The sequence below is a fragment of the Neospora caninum genome, chromosome XII (genome assembly GCF_000208865.1).
Source record: "Neospora caninum Liverpool complete genome, chromosome XII".
NCBI classification, from domain to species: Eukaryota; Apicomplexa; class Conoidasida; order Eucoccidiorida; family Sarcocystidae; genus Neospora; species Neospora caninum.
The window spans coordinates 6374427-6393174 of record NC_018398.1 but is presented as its reverse complement, the minus strand read 5'-3'; the positions used below and the strand labels follow the sequence as shown (position 1 = coordinate 6393174).

The following is an 18748-nucleotide window of genomic DNA, read 5'->3' as shown; positions in this document are numbered from 1 at the left end:
GTCGACGAACTCTTTGTACTTTGCCGAAACAAAGAAGCAGTCCTCTCAACTCTAGACACCATCCCTTCAGGTGTGGAGATCCAATGGATGCATCGACAACTGCATGGTAAGCAGTCGGAGAAGAAACTGACAGCGGAGAATAAATAGCGAACGCCTGAACACACATGAAACTGCCATCTCACAGAGAATCCGACAACGTACGTCTCGTGAAGCGGATGTCTGAGTCGGCGTCGATACCCAGTTTTTTTTTGAGGGGGGGTCAGCTGTAAACTCGACAGTGGTCCCCGTGGCGGACCTCTACTGTGAAAGTTCGTGTGTGACAAGTCTCTCTATTCACTCGCGTGCCCAGGCTTCTCTCTCCCGTTACCCCGTTCCTCTCCGTTCTGTCGCTGACCCTAAACCCCCAGTTTTTCATTTCCTTTCTCCCGGCGCTTTGCTTCTTCCTTTCGGCAGTTCGTACTCTTCTCACCTCCCTTTCCCTTTCCCCTTTTTCGTACGTCCCTTGTTTGTGCATGGACCGTGTAAGAGTGATCCGATCCGGCCGTCGTCGCTGCCGTTCTTCTCTCTCTCTCTCTCCGTTCTTCTCTCTCTGTCTCCGTTCTTCTCTCTCTGTCTCCGTTCTTCTCTCTCTGTCTCCGTTCTTCTCGCTCTCTCCGTCCTTTTCGGGTTCCTTTTCGTTTCCGACATCTGCACTCCCGGTCCCCTGCTCCTTGTGCGCGCCGTCCAGGGCAGTGCGGTGAAGGCTGCGCTCCTCGTGATGAAACACGTCGGGGGGAAAATCATGCTCTTCGCCTCGTACCCCCCCACGATAGGCGAGTTGGTCACCAAACGCAGCGGCGGTCTGGCAGGCGCTGACGGCACGGGAAGCGAAGGCGGCAGCCGCCAGCAACCAGACCGCGAAGTCGAGCTCTTGAAGCCGGCTACCGAGGTTTACCAGGTCCGCTTGAAAACGCTCTCCCCGCGCCTCAACCTTTTGCCTTCGCTGAGAGGTTTCCCAAAAAACCTCTCTCGTCTGTCGAGCGTCGTTCTTTCTCCGTTTTGCCCCGTTCCAATCGCGCTCGTCCCCTTCCTGTCTCTCGTGCGTTAGTCCTCGATTCCCCTCGCGTTCTTTCCTTCGCCGGTCTTCATTCCATGATCGCCCTCTTCCCACCGTTGTTTTTCGGAGAATCCAATGGGTCACTTTCTTCATGGACCGCGAAGAGATCTCACGCGAACTATCCAAATATATTGTACCTGAATAGCAGGTTCTAGCAAATCAGGCGGTGTGAAAAGCAATACCCTGCAAAACCAGCGGCTTGTTAGTATCTACGTCTTGGCAGTGAACTTTCAACAACGATCAATCTCGGCCCTCTAGGAAGCGCAGCGCGTTGAAGCCCCGTCTCTCGCTTTTCTGCATTCGTGCCTTGGCTGTGGGTTGCCGTCTCCGTTTCCAGCAATTTGCGCAGCAGCTGACGCAGTCGCAAGTCTCCGTCGATCTCTTCATCGCGCCGTCGTCGTGCGCGTCGCCGTCGTCTTGCGGAAACGTCCCGGCGAATGGAGCCTACGGCGCAAAGGCGGGGGGATCTGCGCCTGGCGTGGTGTCCTCTCCCTATTGTGATCTGGCGACTATCCTGCCGCTCGCAGAGTTGACGGGCGGCGAAGTCCGGTACTATTCAGCGTTCAATCGCCTGCAACATGGCCAGCAACTGGAAAACGACATCGTCCACATCATCACTCGCACCACGGGGTACGTACAGCCCGTCTGCGCGTTTATGCTTCACCGTCGCTCTTTGCAGCCTCGGCTTCTGTCAAACAACAAAGGCGCACGGGCCCTTCGAGGATAAGCGCGTCTGTTTCGAGTTTTCGTTTCAAAAAGGAGAGGGGACTGCGCTGAGGGTCAGTGGAGCGGCGTCTGCTGCCGGTGGACTGGCCATCCAGAACTGCGTAACTCAAATCGAATAAAGAGAGACATGATAAAATCAAGTGTTTTTCTGTATTGTCGATTTCGGTATTTTCCACTCGAGTCCGACGAGACTGCCATCCGTTGGGTTTGGAGATTCCGGTTACCTCACAGGCTTTTTGTCTACACACGCAGGCTGCCGGTTTTTTCTGGTTTCTACGCGTGACACATGGCGTGAGAGCGGGAGGATGAGAATGGAAAAAGAGCGCGGGGCCAGCTTGTTTCCCCGTCTGTTTCCTCCTTTCGTTTCGCGTGACTCGCGCTGCGCACTTCTTCGAAGCTGCGAGTCTGGATAGGTTTTGTGTCCTTCCTCTTTTTTTACGCAGGTGGGAGGCAGTCATGCGCATCCGCGTTTCTCGCGGTTGGCGGATTGCTGCTCGCCACGGTCGCTTCTTCCTCCGCGGCACCGATCTCTTCGTGCTTCCCACCGTCAACGCTGATTCTACCTTTTCGATTTTGATGGAACTCGACGACCAGAGCTCAGGCCCCGGCAACTCTCTCGTCGCTCCCCCCACGGGTTCAGACAACGTCATCGCTGTCCAGGCTGCTCTCTTGTACACGAACAGTGACGGCGAACGCCGAATCCGCGTCCACACCTTCTGCATGCCAGTCTCTCAAAATATTCAGGTGCGCGACCGAAACTGGCAGAGGACACATTTAGGTCTGAAGTGATCGGAATAAACTCTGCCTAAATATTTTGTTCTGTGGTGTGCGTCGGTTCTTAGGGTGTAGATCCCCATATATGCATGCGTTGTCCTTCCTGCGGCCTCATATTCGCTTCCCACTGACGGAGGGTTAAGACAGAACGAGAAGAAATGGAGGCTTGAGACGAAGAGCCAGCAGGGAGTGGAGGCGCCGTGAAACGCCGTTCTTCCACCCGGTAATTGGCGGATTTTGTACTGCCGTCCGTGCTTGTGGGGCGTCGCCTCGTGTTCCTGCTGTACGTACAGGACATCGTCAGCTCCATGGATCCGGAGGTGGTCACGTGCCTTCTTATCCAGCAGGCGATTGATCAGGTGCGTTCGCGGCGCAGGGAATTCACCTGTGCCAATATACCGGCGATGGTTCTTCCGCTCGGCACTGGATTTTCTCTAAACTTGAGAACGACTTGTGTCTTCTTCCGTGTCTCTTCCCGGCACGGGGTCTGGATGCCATTCTAGCCGCTTTGGAAAAACAGAAAAGACGCGTAGGCATATCCAGAGTTGATCGTCTTGTACGGCCTGCGTGCTTCTTTCCCGCACAAGGACCTACTTTGCAGAATTGAAGGGGGGTCGTTTTCCTTTCTGTTAGGGTGTGGAGCGTGTAGCCTGAATAGCCATCGGAGAGTCTCCATTTTCCTTTTGGTGGTGGTTCTGAATGTGCCTGTCGGCGCCTTTCTGCGTCCCGCGATTCCCCCGACTGGCTCGGTGGTCTCCTCTCTACAAAATTTCTGGAGTCTCCTTCAAAATCACCAGACGGCGTTTGTCTTGTCTCTTTTCGTCTCTCTTCTCCCAAAATCCCCTCTTTCTCTGCGGCGTTCTGTTCTTTTTCTGCCTGTTCCTGTCGTCTCACACTGGTCCTTCCTGTCGTCCTCCCGTCTTCGCCCTCGACTGCATTGTCTCAGTACCGCGTTTCTCTGCATCCGCTGCCTCAGTCTCTGCGCTCGAAGATTGCCGACGGTCGGGCCTTCCTGCAAACGAGTTGCGCCCAACTGCTGTCGGTGCTCCACACCGTAGGCAGTTCGCCGCAAGTCGCCACCGGCTACTCGCTCCCGTCCCTCCCTCACTATGGAGCCGTGGCCGCAGCCAGCACAGGCAATCCGGCTGGAGGCGCGTTGATGGAGGCAGGCAGGCTCGTCGCGCTCTTCATTTTGGGCGTCCTTAAAAGCAACGCTTTCAGGCATGTCAAAGAAGGTACGCGTGTCACCCTACAGATGCTTATATTTTTATATATCCCGGGGACTAACCAGCGGCTATGTATATATATATATATGTATATATATAGTCTGTGGGCAACTCTTACGCTTATCATTTCTCCACAGTCCATATATCTATGTATATATGCAGACAATCGGCGAAATCTGTACGCGCTTGTGTGAATCCGCATGTCGAGTTGCCTTTTGAGATGTGAATATGGCGACTGCTCGTTGCGAGGCGTCGACTTTCTTTATCCGAATCTGACAGGTTCCAAGACCCTGCACGGCAACATGCCCGGCGCAGCCGGAATGCATGCATGTTTGTGTGTCGCTTTCGCCGGTTGCGGTACCCCAGCAGGATTTGGCGCAGTCCCTGCATGCGCATCTCTTTGGACAGGTCTGCCGTATCACGTTTCTCGATCCCTATTTATCACTGAGAGAGGTGATGGCTTCTTCTAACATCTCCATTCGAGGCTCCGCGGCGTTTGTGGAGCGGGGCTGGTTGTCAACCGTTTTCAGCTTCGCTTCTCTCCATTTCTCTTTGCAGTGTCGACAGATCAGCGAGTCTTCTCGTGGAGCCGCCTGCTGGCGCTCCCTGTGGACAGGATTTGTGCGTACGTACACCCGCGCATGCTGCCTCTCCACAACCTTTCGAACTTTGGAGGCCCCCACGACCAAGTGTTGGACGGCCAGGAGGAGGTGATTTTGCCTCCGGCCTTGCGCTTGACAGCCGAGGAGATGACTCAAGATGGAGCGTACCTCCTCGAGAACGGCGAAGAGATGCTACTCTGGATTGGCAGGTGAGAAAAACCGATGTGCCGCCGCTGGGCGACCGAGTGACAACGGCGAGGTGGACCTCTGGGCAGGAAGAGTGGAAGCTGGCCGCGAACGGCTTGGCGAGCCGGAAGGAAAAGAGGAAAAAGAGCAGACAAGGGACCGACGGAGGCAGACTGGAATGGAGAGAAACTAGACAGAAAACACTGAAAGAGGAAATCGAGAGCGGCTATGAAGGAGCGGAGGAAATCTGTGCAGATGTGCGGCGCCGAGAGCCGGCAGGGGAGCCGTCTGTTGATATAGTGCCTTGAGGAGAGCGCCCTTCGCGTCGACTCGCAGTGCGTGCAAGGCTTGGCGCGTGCACTCGGCCTCAGTTGCTTTCTCTTTGTTTGAAAGTGTGCGTGGACGCTCCGACCTTCCAGCTCGCCTGTGTAGATTCTTTTGTGCTCAAGGACTGCCGCTCTCCAGGCAGGAGACTGTTGTATTGCATCCCGTTTTTGCGCGAGTGTCCCGGCGGTTTTCTCCACAGGAGCATCTCGCCGCACTGGCTGTCGTGCGTGTTTGGCGCGCACTCGCTCGACTGCGTCCACCCCGACGTCGCTGCGGCTGCCATCGGAGACACACAGGATCCTCTCGGCCTTCGGGTCCGCGCCGTGATCCAGAGCCTGCAAGGCGAGCGCCTGTGCAATGCCATGCGCCTCCTCGTTATTCGTCAGGGCGATCCCTCAGAGCAGAAGTAAGCGACGCGCTTCGGTGGAAGAGAGGGCGTTTTGTCTCCACGTCGCAGGCGCGGAGAGCGCTTTCAATGGCCCCAGAGATCGTCTCTCGCGTTTTGGGTGCTTCGCCCGCGCAGTCCGGCCTATGTCTCGTTTTCCTCGCAGGAAACGCTTCGTCTCCGTTGTCTTTTCCTTCAGGTTCTTCGCACAGCTCATGGAAGATCGCGTCCCGTCGCTCCTCCTCACTTTCGCGGAGTTCCTCCAGAAGGTCGACGTGCGGTCGCAGCTCCAGGCTCCTGCGCCGCCGATGATTCCAGCGGGCGCGCCTCCGCCGTCACAGCAGCCGCGCATGTATTGAGATGCACACACGAGGGCGAGAGCGCGTGGCCGAGGAGAAGGGCGAGCGAGGAGGGGAGGCGGAGGAGAACGCGGCTCACATCCGAGTGCCTGTCTCTCGCGCAGGCAAGCGGAAGTGCGACGGCTGTGGGAGAGCGGAGAAAACGGGTTCAGCGGTTCGAGAGGGAGGAGCGGGCGGCACTGTCTGGTCTACGGAGGAAAGGAAAAGAGGAAGACGGGGCCTCTTGCAAGAAAAAGGCGCGTGGAGGGAATGAACTTTTTCGAAGGTTGTCGTGGGCCTCGGGTTTGGCGAGATACTAGCTGTTTCTTGTCCCAAAAAACCCGGGTTGCCCTGCGTGGACGGGACAGACCTGTGAGAGGGTTCGTCCAGCTCTTCCCAGCAAACACCTCCACAGGATGTGGCCAATCCAAGCAGGCTTCCTCCCGCCAGAGGATCGGTCGCGCAGCTTCAACGTTCCTGTCGCCGGGAACCGCTATTTGAACCCAAGTCTTTTGGGGGAGACTGCTGTAAAAGGAGAACCCCCAGCGCCCGGCTCAAAGAGACAGAAACGGCATCGTTGAAATTTTACTGGATACGCAGGCGTCCCTGAAGCAGGCGAATCTCCATGAGCAACTCCCGTGTGTCTCCGTTCGGTGCGTCTTCTTTCCGTGCGTGTCCGTTTCTGTATTCCGGAGTCCGGGTCGCACTGACTCTCGCGTCCCAGTTTCTTTTTGCGTGTCAGCGCATCTCCCAACATGGCCCCATGCGAGCACAAACGCCATGAACCTGCTGATGTAAACCTCTGGCGATCTCTAAAGACATGCAGCGGTGCCTCAAGCGATCACGTGTGCACTGCAAACAACGCGTTTCGATGTGTACGCGGCAACGACCTTCGCGTGGGACTTAGAACCCCGCTGAAACTCGCAGCCCGCCCCCCCCCCCCCCCCCCCGTGGGGAAGCGGGGAGAAACTGTGCGTGTTTTCGTGGAACTTCCACGCGATACGTGGGCGCGATTCGCGTGCGAATCTGCCTTGAGCGAACTCAGACACGCGGAGAGACACTACCTACGGAGAAGAGGCGGGAAGCGTCGTATTCACGCCGAGGGCCTTGCAATGACAGGCTGCTCGATGGGTAATCGAGTGTTGTGATGCAGAAAACTATGGAAACTAATCCAATGTGTATATATATATATATATTACCACACATACGGTAGAAGAACCACAGGGTATCGAGAGAAGCCGGTCGGCATGACACGGTCCAACACAGCCATTCTCGCCTGATTTTGTCCATGCGGGCGAATATCTACGTGTGTGGGATGCCGCAGCTTTGGACAACAGGCTGACCACTGGCTGCTGACAGTTAAGGCACGTCGAATGGAGACGCCGTTTGTGCGCCCGTTTGTGTGGTGCAGGGGAAGCTCGTGCGAGCGCGTCCGTCGATCTCACAAACCGGGTTCGTTCGCGTGTAGAAAGGACTTGCACGAAAGGAACCCGTATCGAACAGACGCGACTTTTTGACGACACCAAAAACATCCGTGCCCAGCGGGCACTGGCGCACATAAGAAAACTACCCCGACAGCCTCCAGCTTTTGGACGCCCTTGGCGCTTCGAGTCCGCTGCCTCGGCGCACACGCTCAAGATCCGTTCACCTGAGGGCGAATCGAAAAAGTCTTCAGAGCTCGAGACACAGGCCCGCACTTCTTGCTGCCGCCTCGGAAAGCTAGGGAGTGAAGTTCTTTCCACCGTCTTGCTGTGGCCCCTGCTCAGTTGGAGCCTCCACCGCCCTCGCCGCAGCCGCAGCTTGAGCCTTCATCTTGGTCAAAATATTTGTGAACCCGTTCATCCGGCTGAGGAAAAAAATGCATGCAGGCCGACCGCCAAAGTGCACGCCCCTCCCCACGCGCGACCCGCCTGACCTATTGCCTCTTATGATGGGACCGAGACGAGAAAAATCGGCCCGTCCCTTTTCACCTACATATATACATATATAAATACATATATATATATATATATATATATATGCATGAGCATGTACGCAGCCCCCTGGCGTAGGTGCTCATACGCGTTCAGCACAGGAGTACGTTTCCCGTGGGTGGCTACGGGAAAGCAGCCGCTGCGCAGGGAGCTCACCTCAGCAGTTCCGTTCCAAGAAAACTCAACATCACAATCACACACGCAGTGCCGTACATGCATTTTCTACAATCACCCGTGCATGCTTATACAACGCATATAGAACACAGCGGCACTTTCACTCATACATATATATATACATATGTATATATATATATATATATATATGTATATATATGTATATATGTATATATATATATATAGCTCTGGCTTTGGGGACTCATGCCCAGGGTGTTGTCCTCGGAAAGGTATTTGTTTCTTGTAGCGTGGCTCTGCATTCCTTGCGTCTTGCCTCACCTGGGAGTAATGAAGTGGCTGAGTCCTGCTAGCGCCATGATGTTCAAAGGCACCCTGTCGATTTCTTTCGGCGTCGCTCCGGAGAGGCCTCGGACCAGGAGTTGGAGAAGCCCCTTCGTGGTCAGTGCCTCTACCGCGGAAAATGCGAAAAACAGAAAAAAAGCTGATAAAACCATGCAAGCGGCGTTACGCAAAGATGATGTCAATTATTGGTATTCATACATATTTGTATGTATACATACATACATCCATACATACATACACATACATACATACACATACATACATATACATACATACATACACATACATACATACCTAAATGCGTTCACGGCGGGACCGAATTGAGTCTGGCTTCCTATGTGCATATTGATGCAATTTCGAAGGCCAGAAATTCGAGACGAGACAGTAACTCAAGAACGCTAAACAAACCTGTATCAGGACTGGTGTGAGGGCGAACGACCGTTACGCGGCCTATATGGGAAGTGTTGTTACTCCATATTTGACCAGGCACACACACACACTCCCCAAAAATGAATGCATAGATATGTCAACGCTTATGTCTTCGATGAGAGGAACGTGACGTTGCACACAGGGCCAAAGCATTCCTAATACGCGTAGGTGGCTGCAGACTTCGCCACCCCTCAAGAAGTGCCCGTTCGACGAGTGCCTTCTACCAGCTTCTCTGTTTCGGGGACCTACGAGGAGCGTTTACACGAGACGCTGAGTGAGGCAAGCCTCCAAATCATAGTCCAATTTGCCTGTGTCTTCGTCGTCACTTCTCACCTGCATGCCCCATGTAGTACATCCGCAGTGTCCCTGTTTCATCTTTTCGTGCGTCAGAGTGAACGTGCACAACTGACTGACATCCCTGACGGAGAGTCGCACAGCAATCGATACCGTCACCATAGCCCGGTCTGTGAAGAACGAACCGAAATAAAACGACGAGGTTCTGTTTCCCATGACAAGCATACATCTCTTTCTCCTTGTATATATATATATATATATATATATATATATATATGCGCGCATGTATGCGTATATATATAGATATATATACAAAAGAAGCAACGTGCTGGCTACGGAGCTGCGGCTATTGCAGCTTCGGAGCCGTTGGGGTTCCCGGTGGCGCCTGGAGATGAAAGGTGGCAGGACAAGACCCCTCCGTGCAGCGATCCCTGAATCCGTGCAACAAGTCTCGCTATCATGACCGCCGCATGCATGTACACACGCCAGCATTCATATACATTCATATACTCCTGCACATACCCGTTAATATGCATATATTTGAATCGCCACACACACAGAGGTACGTTATGTACATCGCCATGTACACAGGCACAACTGTGTAGAACTGTGCAGGTCGACCGTCAGGCAAGCGATTCTCGAGCTGCGCAGCTATGCCTTTGCAACGGTAACGGCTAGTCGCTTCAACACGCTCAGAGGCAAGGCAGAGAGTGGAGACAATTCTTTGCTTGTGTCGCGAGTACCAGGACGAGGTTGTCGCGAGTGCGGAGATGAGGAGAGAGCTGTCGAAGGCCGTTCCCCAGCGACAAAAGACGCTCCATCCTGCGCGAAGGAAAGCACCAGAGGGAACGGGGCAAGTCCACATGCGTTTGCGGTCAGGGGAGACAACATCTCCACCCCATGGTGGCCGCTGAAACGCACTAACGACAGCAATCTGCACAGCCACGTGCCTGAGACGTCCAACCCAATATCTGGAGAGATGGGGCGCCGCGTGCGTCAGGGTGTTCGTTTGCCGCGAGGGCTACCATTCTCGAAAGGCCCTGTCCCCCGCTGCCACGACACCTGCGGAGAGAGCGGTCTTCTTCTCGTGCATAAATGTTCTTCGTCCTCCTCACCGAGCTCGGCAGTCCTTGGCAGGCAGCCTCCGTAGGCTCCTCAGCAGTTCCTGCAGCGGCGCCGGGAACTGGTTGAGTTTCTCGTCTGATCCCTCGTTGGATTTCAAGCGTCTGTCACCTTCGCCCTTCGTTGGCCTCGTCGCGTCGCCAGCTCCAGCCGGAATGTGCGGCTGACCGAGGAAAACAACAAACGCTTGCTCGCGCTCCCTCCCCACGTGTCTCGCGCACGCCCAGGGCTGAGGCGCCGGCCAGCCCCAGCTACGCCCTTGACCCGAAGGCGACGCATGCGTGGATCTCATTCGGTGCCTCGGGAGGCGCGGATCCGCGACGGCGGGGGCGGGGAGGAACTGGGATGCCGAGGAGACAGAGAAGGCAGGAGACGCGAAGGGTACGTACGCGGCGGGGAGATACAGCTGACGAGAGGAAAGGCGGTCATGCCTGCCTGGACGTGGAACGTTGCGTCCATGAATATGCGCAGGGAAGAGGACAACCTCCGGCGAGAGACCCGCTGCGTGTACCACGACCAGTGCGTGGCAGAGAAGGAAAAACCAAAGGCGGCCGGCCCTAGGTCCGGCGAGACAGACCTGCCAAGGGCGCAGGAGGGTCGAGAAAGGCGCCTGGTGTAACTGGGGCATCGCTCGCTTTCTCAGCACCTGTTCCAGAACTGGGGTCTCAGACGGCAAGTCGCGGGTACCCGCGGCCGCTGCGCCGCGCGTGGGAGGCATGGCGCCGTCCGTCTCTCTTTTGAAGCCTCGCCGGAGGCAATGGAGAGAGTGTAAACCACAGGGCGACAAAGCGCGGGAAGGAACGGAAGACGCGTCAAGACGGAAAAGACCAGCAGTCGCGCCGCCCACACAACAGAGCGAACCCCCCAGTACCCCGGCGCGCCCGCAGGCCTCGCGCTGTCTAGGCAACGGGACACGCGAGAGGTACACAAACGCAGCGAGCTCAGGCGACGGGGGAGCTGCGTTCGAGCAGCGACAGGATGAGGCTTGGTGGAGACGCCGCAACCACGGTGGGGACACGGCGCGGAAGGCTGATCAGAGAAAAGGCGTTTCTGAGACTCTACACAACCCAGAGACTGAGCGGCCAACGAATGCGCGCTCTGCCCAGCCACATCTTCGTCGCCATGCGAGAGGCGGGAGAAGCGAGGATTCAAAACGCGTGAGGAGAGAAACCCTCACAACACAGAGACTCCTGCCTCGTGTCAGGCTATACAGTCTCGCGTCGGGGCCTTGAAACCTGTCCCCAGGTTGACCGGGCTTCACCGGTGACCCCCGCCGGATTGAGGGCACCGGCGAGCACGCGCAAACCGTCCCTGTGAAGAGAGAGAGTCTCTCTGCGTTTTTGCGCAGCGGCACGGAGGCACGGCGACAGCGGAGGAAAAGACGAGGCGCGCCTTGGGGCCGAGAGGGCGGCGGCGCCTGCGTTACCCGGCCCGCGCTCGGGCGAGAGACATCAGAAGAGCATCGCCACGGGGGAGAACAGGTGGGAGTGGAAGAAGAGAAAGAGAAAAGCGACGATGCCTGCGGATCCGGTCAAGAACAAGGTTTCTCTGCTCCCTTGGGGGGAGACAGCCAGCGTCGAGAAGAAGAGGCAGGCGAAGATAAGGACAAAGAGGACGGATTCCCGGACGACGCGTTGCCACGCAAACACGAAAAGAGGCGTCGCGACCAAGCTGACGACGAAGAAGATAAACACACTATCTGGCCACGCGGCGAGAGCCGAGTCTGGCGCCACTCCGTCCGAGAACTGCATTGCAGGCGCGAGATTTTGAGTCAACCCACGAGACAGCGCGACGTGCCCACAGCTCGGAACATACACATGCGCCACCGAGAAGTGACTAGCAAAGAAAAGACACTTTGGCGACAAGGCCGCTCTCTGCGTCTGGCCTCGCGGTGTTTGTTTTTGGCCCCGTTCTGTTCTACGCGTTGTGCCTCGCTGCTGGACAGCCCTACAGCGCGCTCTCTACTTTGGACAAGCACGCGGTTTCTATGCAATCGGCTTTCTGGACGAAAAAAAACTTGCAGCCAAAAACGGAGGGTCACTCAAAAACTGCGAGTTTCTGCGTTCACTCACAAATGGTCCCCGCCACGAACTGAAGAGGCGGCGCCTCACTTGCAAAAACCAAGAAGATATAAGAGACGCTGTGTAAGAGACGCTGTGTCGCGACAGCGGCATATAAGGGGGTTCAGATGCGGCATTGACGACCCCAGCTCGGGGCGGAGAAAGGAATTTTTACCACGGATGTTAAACATCCAGTTCTGGTAAAGTGTCTTTCGCTTGCGCGTCGTCCTGTGCTCTTTGTTCACCCTTTTCGGATAAGCTGCCTGTGTCGAGAGAGCGCTTTTCGATGCACGCAAAGGGAACTCTCGACCCCCCTGGCGGGAACGCCTCCGTCTCGGGAAAAGAACGCGAGTGTGTCGACAGCCCACCTTTTCCCTGTTTCTTTTGCGTGTCCGCCCGGTGTCTTTCGGTCGGCGTTTCCTTGCGGAATGTCCCACTTCTCGCAGGCCTTCCTCTCTTCAGAGGGCGTCATCGTGGCCGGGGTCTGTGTCTGTTTGCGTCCTCAGCTTGTGCAAATCGGCGCGCGTGCGCGCGGGGCCAGATGCTGTAGGCTTCGCTGTCGATTTTGAGTGAAACACGCATCGAAAGCCCATCCACGCGGTTTTGGACGCGACCGTGGAGGCGACCAACGATTTGGGAAAGGGAACTTTGTTCCGAGGCGGTGTCCGTCGCGAGGCGGCTGTGTGTCTTGTGAGCAAACGCATGGAAAACACTATCCTCTGTGCAACTGGGCGTCGTTTTGCCGCCAAACGACACAGGAAGTGTGTCGCGAGACTGAGAACCTTGTGCCTTCCTTTGGCCGTTCTTTTCTGCACATTTTCGTACCCGCTCGTGTTTTTTTCTCTTTGCTCCCCTGAACTTCTCTACGTCGCGAATGCCGTCTCGCCCCCCTCCACTCGCCCAAGACAGAGAGAGATTCTCGATATACGTTTGACGGAGTTTTCCCGCAGGCAGAGGTTCGCGGTCGCTCTTTCCAAGCAAAGACATATTTCCTGGTCGGTTGCGCGTTTTCCCAGTCCAGATCCGCAGAGGCAACTCTTGTCCAGCTCGCGTGACTTGGAGACTGCGGAAATTGCGTGGCGTTCGAACGTGGCGCAGTTCCGCCTGTGACGGGGCAGACCGCAACGTTTCACCAAGGTTTTCCAAACAGAAAGAGTTCAGCTTTGTTCCTGTGCTTGGCTCTTTTCCTTGCAAAAACGTGTGTCCCGGGACTTGCATCCGCACTCTGCTTCTAGAGATTTCAAGTCACGAAAACTCAAGCAACCTATCGGCGCTGCTCGAGACGGCGTCCGCGCCAGGGGTTTCTGCATCCAGTTGCTGGGGGCGTTTTCCACAGACGATTTCACTGTGTGCGTCTTTCATGAATATCATGAGATTCGGTCTTCCCTTCCTGATGTTCGTCTCTGTGCGGAATGTGTGCGTCTTGGCGCAAAAAAACAACGGTTGCGCGGGGATCTCGTATAGCTTCCGGTGATGCTGGGCTCCGTCACATCGTCGACGTCGTCTTTCCCTTTCCTTCGTCTGGCTACTGCCCAGCGTAAACAGTTTGACTGCATGTGTAGACGAAAAGCCTGTGAAAACCGTGGAGGGGCAAAAGTGGTCAGCCGAGGTGAGGGTGAGCCTCTCGGAATGCCAGTACAAGCCGTTAGGATCTTACGATCTTCCAGAGAAAGCCTTTGGTTCCCGTTTCCCGTTTCAACGCACGGCGCCGGTCCTCCCGACAGTCCAACGCGCCATCGACCGGTGTCGCGCCCAAACACACAGAACACGTGAGCGGGTTCTCTTTTGCGTCTCCAACCCCAGGTTTCGAGTCTGCCTCATGGCTACGGGTCCATCCCTACGGTGGCCTGGCCCTCTTTGCTTCCCTCGAAAACAAACAGTCGCAGCTGCCTGTGTCTTCCGCCCTTCTCTCCGTCCCTTTCTCCTGCTGTCCCTCCTCTTGATTCTCCTCTTCGAGGGCAATGTGTGTGACAGCCTCAGCCACCGACCGGGAGGCCTCTCGGGTCCCCCTGCGTTCACTTCCACTTCTGCCTGCTTCACAGATTTGCCAGCGTCGCCGCCAAGCGCCCTGGTAGGAAGGCGCGACGATGTGCGCTCCCCCCCGACACAGAGCAGCCCCGCATGGAGCCTGCATGGGTGGAGGCGCGACAGCGACCGCGCCGACTCGAGGAGACAGCTGCCCCGCAGGCAAGGTTCCCCGGCGCAACCACGCGTGCCTCCGACATCGCCTGAGACCGCCGGGGGAGAAGAACTCGAGAAGGGCGATGGAGACTGCGTTTTCGTCCTTAAGGGACCGCGACAGAAGCATCGAGGACAGCAGCGGTCCTTCGTCTCAGCGAGACGGCGGGGGGCGCCAGGCGAACGCGAGAGAGTTGCACGACACGCAGCTCGCAAACAAGAAAGTGAGAAGCGCCCGACCGGGTCCGCGCAGCTCTCGTCGCTGTCCCCATTTTTCCTTGCGTCTTGCTCACGCTTGCGTGCGGAGGCGTCTTTCGCCTCGCCGGCTTCCGAGCACGCGACGGCTCCGTGTCCCTCTCATCGCTGGAATTGTCCTCCAGCTTCAGTCGCGACGCGCAGCGTCGCTGGGTGGTCGCCTGCATGCGGCGCGCCTCTGTCCCGGAGACAGCTCTTCGGGGGCTTCAAACAAACACAAGCCGTCGGCAGGGGCGACCCGCACGTTTCGTTCGCGCTCCGTCTGGAGCCGAAACCGACCTTGGAAGCGTTCTCGAGGCAATCTCACGGTCCCCGGAGACTCGAAAAGAGACTTGGAGGCGACCTGCGGTCTCAGCGTTTGAGCGGAACAGCTCGTCAGGGAACCGCGGGGGAGAGATGGCTGTCTGCGGAACACCCTCCGGGGCTTCCCTGCCATCCAGGCGATGGGCAGAAGACGTTTGAGAGGTGCGGCACACTGCATGCGCCTGGAGACGCGCGGGCGGCGAGTGGAGCGAGGCACGAGGGTTCTGAGGAGACCCGCGCGCCGCTGTCTCCGAACCCAAGGCCAACTGGGCCTCGACAGGAGGGGCAAGAAAGGCAGCGGACACTTGAGTTGTTGAAGCCGCGAGTGCTTGCGGACCAGGCAGCCTGTTCAAATGGGGTTCCGGAGCGTGAAGAGAGCGCTGTCTCCACGACTCAGAAGGCTGCGTTAGGGGGCGGGAACCAGGAGCGAAGGAGCCTGGAGACAACGGCGCGTGGCAAGGGCCACGTACATTCTGTTCAAAGTCCAGGGACAGCTGCGTCCAAGGCAACGGTGAAAGGTGAAGGCTGCGCTGCTCCCGGAGGCAGAGATGCAGGTGCGCGAACAAAGACGAAGGCGACGGCGCCGTACACCGATACGGTCCTTCTCCCCGTGACAAAGTTCAGGCTGAAGAGCAACAATCTGCGAACGTAAGTCGCGGTATCTCTCGAGAAGGCACGCGTTAGCTCGTCTTTGCTCGCAGGATCCCCGTTGCCTCTCGGTCGAGTTGTGAGTCTGCGCGGGGTGCGTCGTTGCCTCGCTGTTCCTTTCCTGACTCGCTGGACAGCTCCTCTCTCGGTGTTGCTGTGTCGCGCAAGAGCGTCTGCTGTCTCCTCCCGGTTTTCAGTTCGCGACCTCGGCCCGCGGGTCGCGCGTTCCGCTGCGTTCAGGGAGGCGGCGCTCCAGCGCCTGTGGAAAACACACAACGTTTACGAGCGCCTTTTGCGCCGAATCTTTCTCGACGGGCGAGGCCCCGCGAGAGGCGAGAACGTGGGCGATGGAGACGCGAGGGACGCGAGGCATGCAGGCGAGGGAGGAGACTCTGAAGAATCGCCGCGATGCCGGTGTGGACTGTGCACCATTCTCGCGTTCGACGCGTCTCACCAGCCGTCGCCCCTGATGCCAGCAGTCGGCCCAACACACCTGGAGAGCGAGGCCAGCGTCTCGGAGAAGGCCGCGGGTTCCGACGCGCCGTCCTCACCGCCTTCGCGGACGTCCTCGCCACCGTCCGCGTCCTCGGCGCTGCCGCCTGTTCCGGTGTATCTGCTGCTTGATGGGCCGCCGTACGCAAACGGAGAGGCGCACATGGGCCACGCTCTCAATAAGACCCTGAAGGATTTCGTGACTCGGTAAGCGCAGTGGACAGCTGCGGTCTCAGTGATTTCCGGTTCGCTCTCACCACGTGGACATCTTCCATGCCTACGCAGCGACGATTGTGCTGCCAGCGCTTCTCCGCGAAGGTTGTGAAAGCCTTCTGAAACACCACGTGCGAGGGTCAACGGAGGGCGAGAGGCTTCCCGGTCGAGGTCTGGTCTCGGTGTCTTGTTTAGGCTCCGCGCGCGTTGCCTCTGCGGCCGGAAAGGTACCCTGTTTGCCATTGTTTGCCATTGTTTGCCATCGCGCCTCACCGCCTCCTCACATCTTCCCGGCATCCTGCGTCTTCTCAGATTCTTCCTGCTTCGCCGAAGGTGCATGCACATGTTGCCTGGCTGGGACTGTCACGGACTGCCCATCGAGCTCAAGGCTCTGGAGCGGCTCCAGCGAGAGACGAGGCAGGAACGCGCAGGAGAGCAGCGCGAGAGAGAAGGGCGGCGCGGAGCTGAGAAGCGCCAGGTTAACGTCAACGACATGAGACAGGAGGCTCGGCGAGTGGCCGAGGAATCGATTCGGTCGCAGAAAAGAGATTTCCAGAGGTACGCAAGACGGTTGAGAAAGCGGTCTCGAAATGGAGACGATACGATGGCCTCCATCGGGGAGTATGTTAGAGCTCGGGCGGGCGGACACTACGCTGGGCCAGCAATCAGGGATAGAACGACCGCAGGGCGCCTATGTTGCCATTCCGTTCAAATCGTTATGCGGCAGGCCCTCGTGAGAAGGGGGGTTTGGAGGGGAGGTACAGATGTAAAGGGATCATAGGCATGCGGCCGCATGCGCAGGCATACCGTCGTCTGACTGCTTTCGACTGCATGTCTCCGGTGTTGGTTCGAGGGTCAGCTTGTGGTTTTTCAGCCTGGAGTGTGGGTTTCTGGGGAACCAAAAATCACCTTGCGCTAGTTCCGTGTCGTTTCAACGCCCTCTCCGCCGTCGCAGAAACGCAGGCACAGACCGACCACTCTCCAGGCGACAACCAAACAGGGTGTCCTGTCCCGAACGTCCTCGACGTCTTCGCCTCGTGAACTGTTCTGTCGCCTTTCGTTTGGAGACATGGAGGCACTGGGGCTGATCCTCTCTCTTTTGTGACTCAGATTCGGCGTGTGGGCGCACTGGGACATGCCGTACCTCACGTTCGATCGGACCTACGAGGCGACTGAGCTCCAGATGTTTCGGCGAATGTGGCAGAAGGTGAGAGCGCGAACCCTAGCGGGAACGCGCACCACGCTTTCCTGGAGCAGGTTCAGTCCCTCTTTTGACTCTCGTCGGCTGTGTCGCTTTCGGTGGTCTCGGCGGCGCGCTTTGCCGGATGCGCTGCGTCCTAACCCGCCTTGGGGTGACCAGGTTTTGCATCGCTTACCAAGCGTCGTCATTCACCTGCGTTTCCTGATCTAGCCGGCAATCGCGCCTCTCTCCTCCTCTTCGTTTCACCTGTTCCCTCTCTCTTGGCGGGTGTCTTCGCGCCTCGGCATTCCACCCCCGCTCGGAACTCGCCGGCTGTCTCCGCCTCACGGAAGCGAGCGTGGGGCCTTCTTTTTTCCTGGGAGAGAAGCCCTCTCTTGGTCGGGCATCTCTGGCGTGTAACGGAGGGGATATGCTTGGCGGCTTCTGGTGTCTACCGTTGTGTCTTTCCGCATGTTTCCCAGGGGTTTGTTTACGAGGGCGTGAGGCCTGTCTACTGGTCGCCCTCCTCCCGCACCGCCTTGGCTGACGCGGAAGTTGAGCATCTGCCCCGAGTTTCCCGGAGTCTTTACTGCGCCTTTCCTCTGGTTGACCTCGTCTTCTCGGCTTCGCCGCTTGCAGGCGAGAGAGACAGGGAAGACCGGAGACGAAGCGGTTCGCGACCGCGTGCCCGCGTTGCCACGCCGCGGACACCAGCGAGTGCAAAGGATAGAATGAAGTTGGCAAGCGAAGACCAGAAAGAAAGAAGCGCCGAAGAACTTCTGGCGTCCGCCTTCCCGTCATTCGTGCCGTCGGAGGACTTCGCGAGAGAACAAGCAGGCTCGTGTCCCGCGCAGAGTAGCGCAGTTGCCCGTGAACCTGTCAGCGGCTCGGGCGCGGGGCTTGGCGAGCTTCCGGTCGACGAGGCGGACGGAAAGTCGCAGCTGAGGAGGAAGGGTGGGGAGACAGAAGAGACTTCGACTGCTGACGAAAGTGTGCAAGCCAAGCAGCTTCCCATTCGGGTTTCTCTTCTTATTTGGACCACTACGCCCTACACACTCCCAGCGAATCAGGCCGTGGCAATCCACGGAGAGAAGCCGTACGCGGTCGTTGAGATTTACAGGCCTGCCGGCGGAGACGCGACACGAGAGCGGAGTGCGTCGCTTGCTTCTCCGTCACGCTCGACTGCGTCCCCGCCGGCGTGTGCTCTCGGTGAATCGCGTGAAGAGTCGCGTGTTCAGTTTCGCGCTCGGGAAGAGGCTGCAGGTGAGGACGCGGTCGTCGCCGCGTCTGGGCCTTTGAAGCAGCTGCCTTCTTCCCCTGGCCGGTCGTCGCCTTCGACAGGTAGGGCCACGGCCTTCAACCACGGTGGAGAAGCAAAGCCAGGATGCGAAACGAATGCCAGCGAAGACGGCGAGAGAGCGGGGGCTGAGTGGCACACTCGAGACATCTGGATTGTGGCGGAAG

At 57.5% G+C, this 18748-nt stretch overlaps 3 protein-coding genes across 3 annotated transcripts in view; 2 read left to right on the top strand and 1 right to left on the bottom strand.

The window, feature by feature from the left end:
- Positions 1–83: 83 nt before the first annotated feature.
- NCLIV_068580 (hypothetical protein) lies at positions 84–5681 on the top strand (the record flags this gene model as incomplete). Its single annotated transcript, XM_003886410.1, has 10 exons — positions 84–106; positions 454–493; positions 728–937; positions 1434–1726; positions 2266–2566; positions 2890–2955; positions 3573–3831; positions 4381–4633; positions 5137–5343; positions 5522–5681. The coding sequence occupies 10 exons, from the start codon at positions 84–86 to the stop codon at positions 5679–5681; spliced, it is 1812 nt and encodes a 603-aa protein (XP_003886459.1).
- A 1698-nt stretch (positions 5682–7379) lies between these two features.
- Positions 7380–10247, bottom strand: NCLIV_068570 (putative Fe-S metabolism associated domain-containing protein; the record flags this gene model as incomplete). Its single annotated transcript, XM_003886409.1, has 5 exons — positions 7380–7506; positions 8087–8216; positions 8873–8957; positions 9577–9655; positions 9949–10247. 5 exons carry the CDS (start codon positions 10245–10247, stop codon positions 7380–7382), a joined length of 720 nt encoding a protein of 239 aa, XP_003886458.1.
- Positions 10248–13834: 3587 nt separating this feature from the next.
- NCLIV_068560 (putative isoleucyl-tRNA synthetase) overlaps positions 13835–18748 on the top strand; it is a gene marked incomplete at both ends in the record, with an annotated part of 15906 nt that continues 10992 nt past the window's right edge. Inside the window, 5 exons of the mRNA XM_003886408.1 lie at positions 13835–15399; positions 15640–16098; positions 16417–16662; positions 17215–17311; positions 17767–18748. The exon at positions 17767–18748 is cut by the window's right edge and continues 280 nt beyond it. Of these exons, the coding sequence (XP_003886457.1) occupies positions 13835–15399; positions 15640–16098; positions 16417–16662; positions 17215–17311; positions 17767–18748 (3349 nt within the window). The remainder of the gene's footprint in view (positions 15400–15639; positions 16099–16416; positions 16663–17214; positions 17312–17766) is intronic.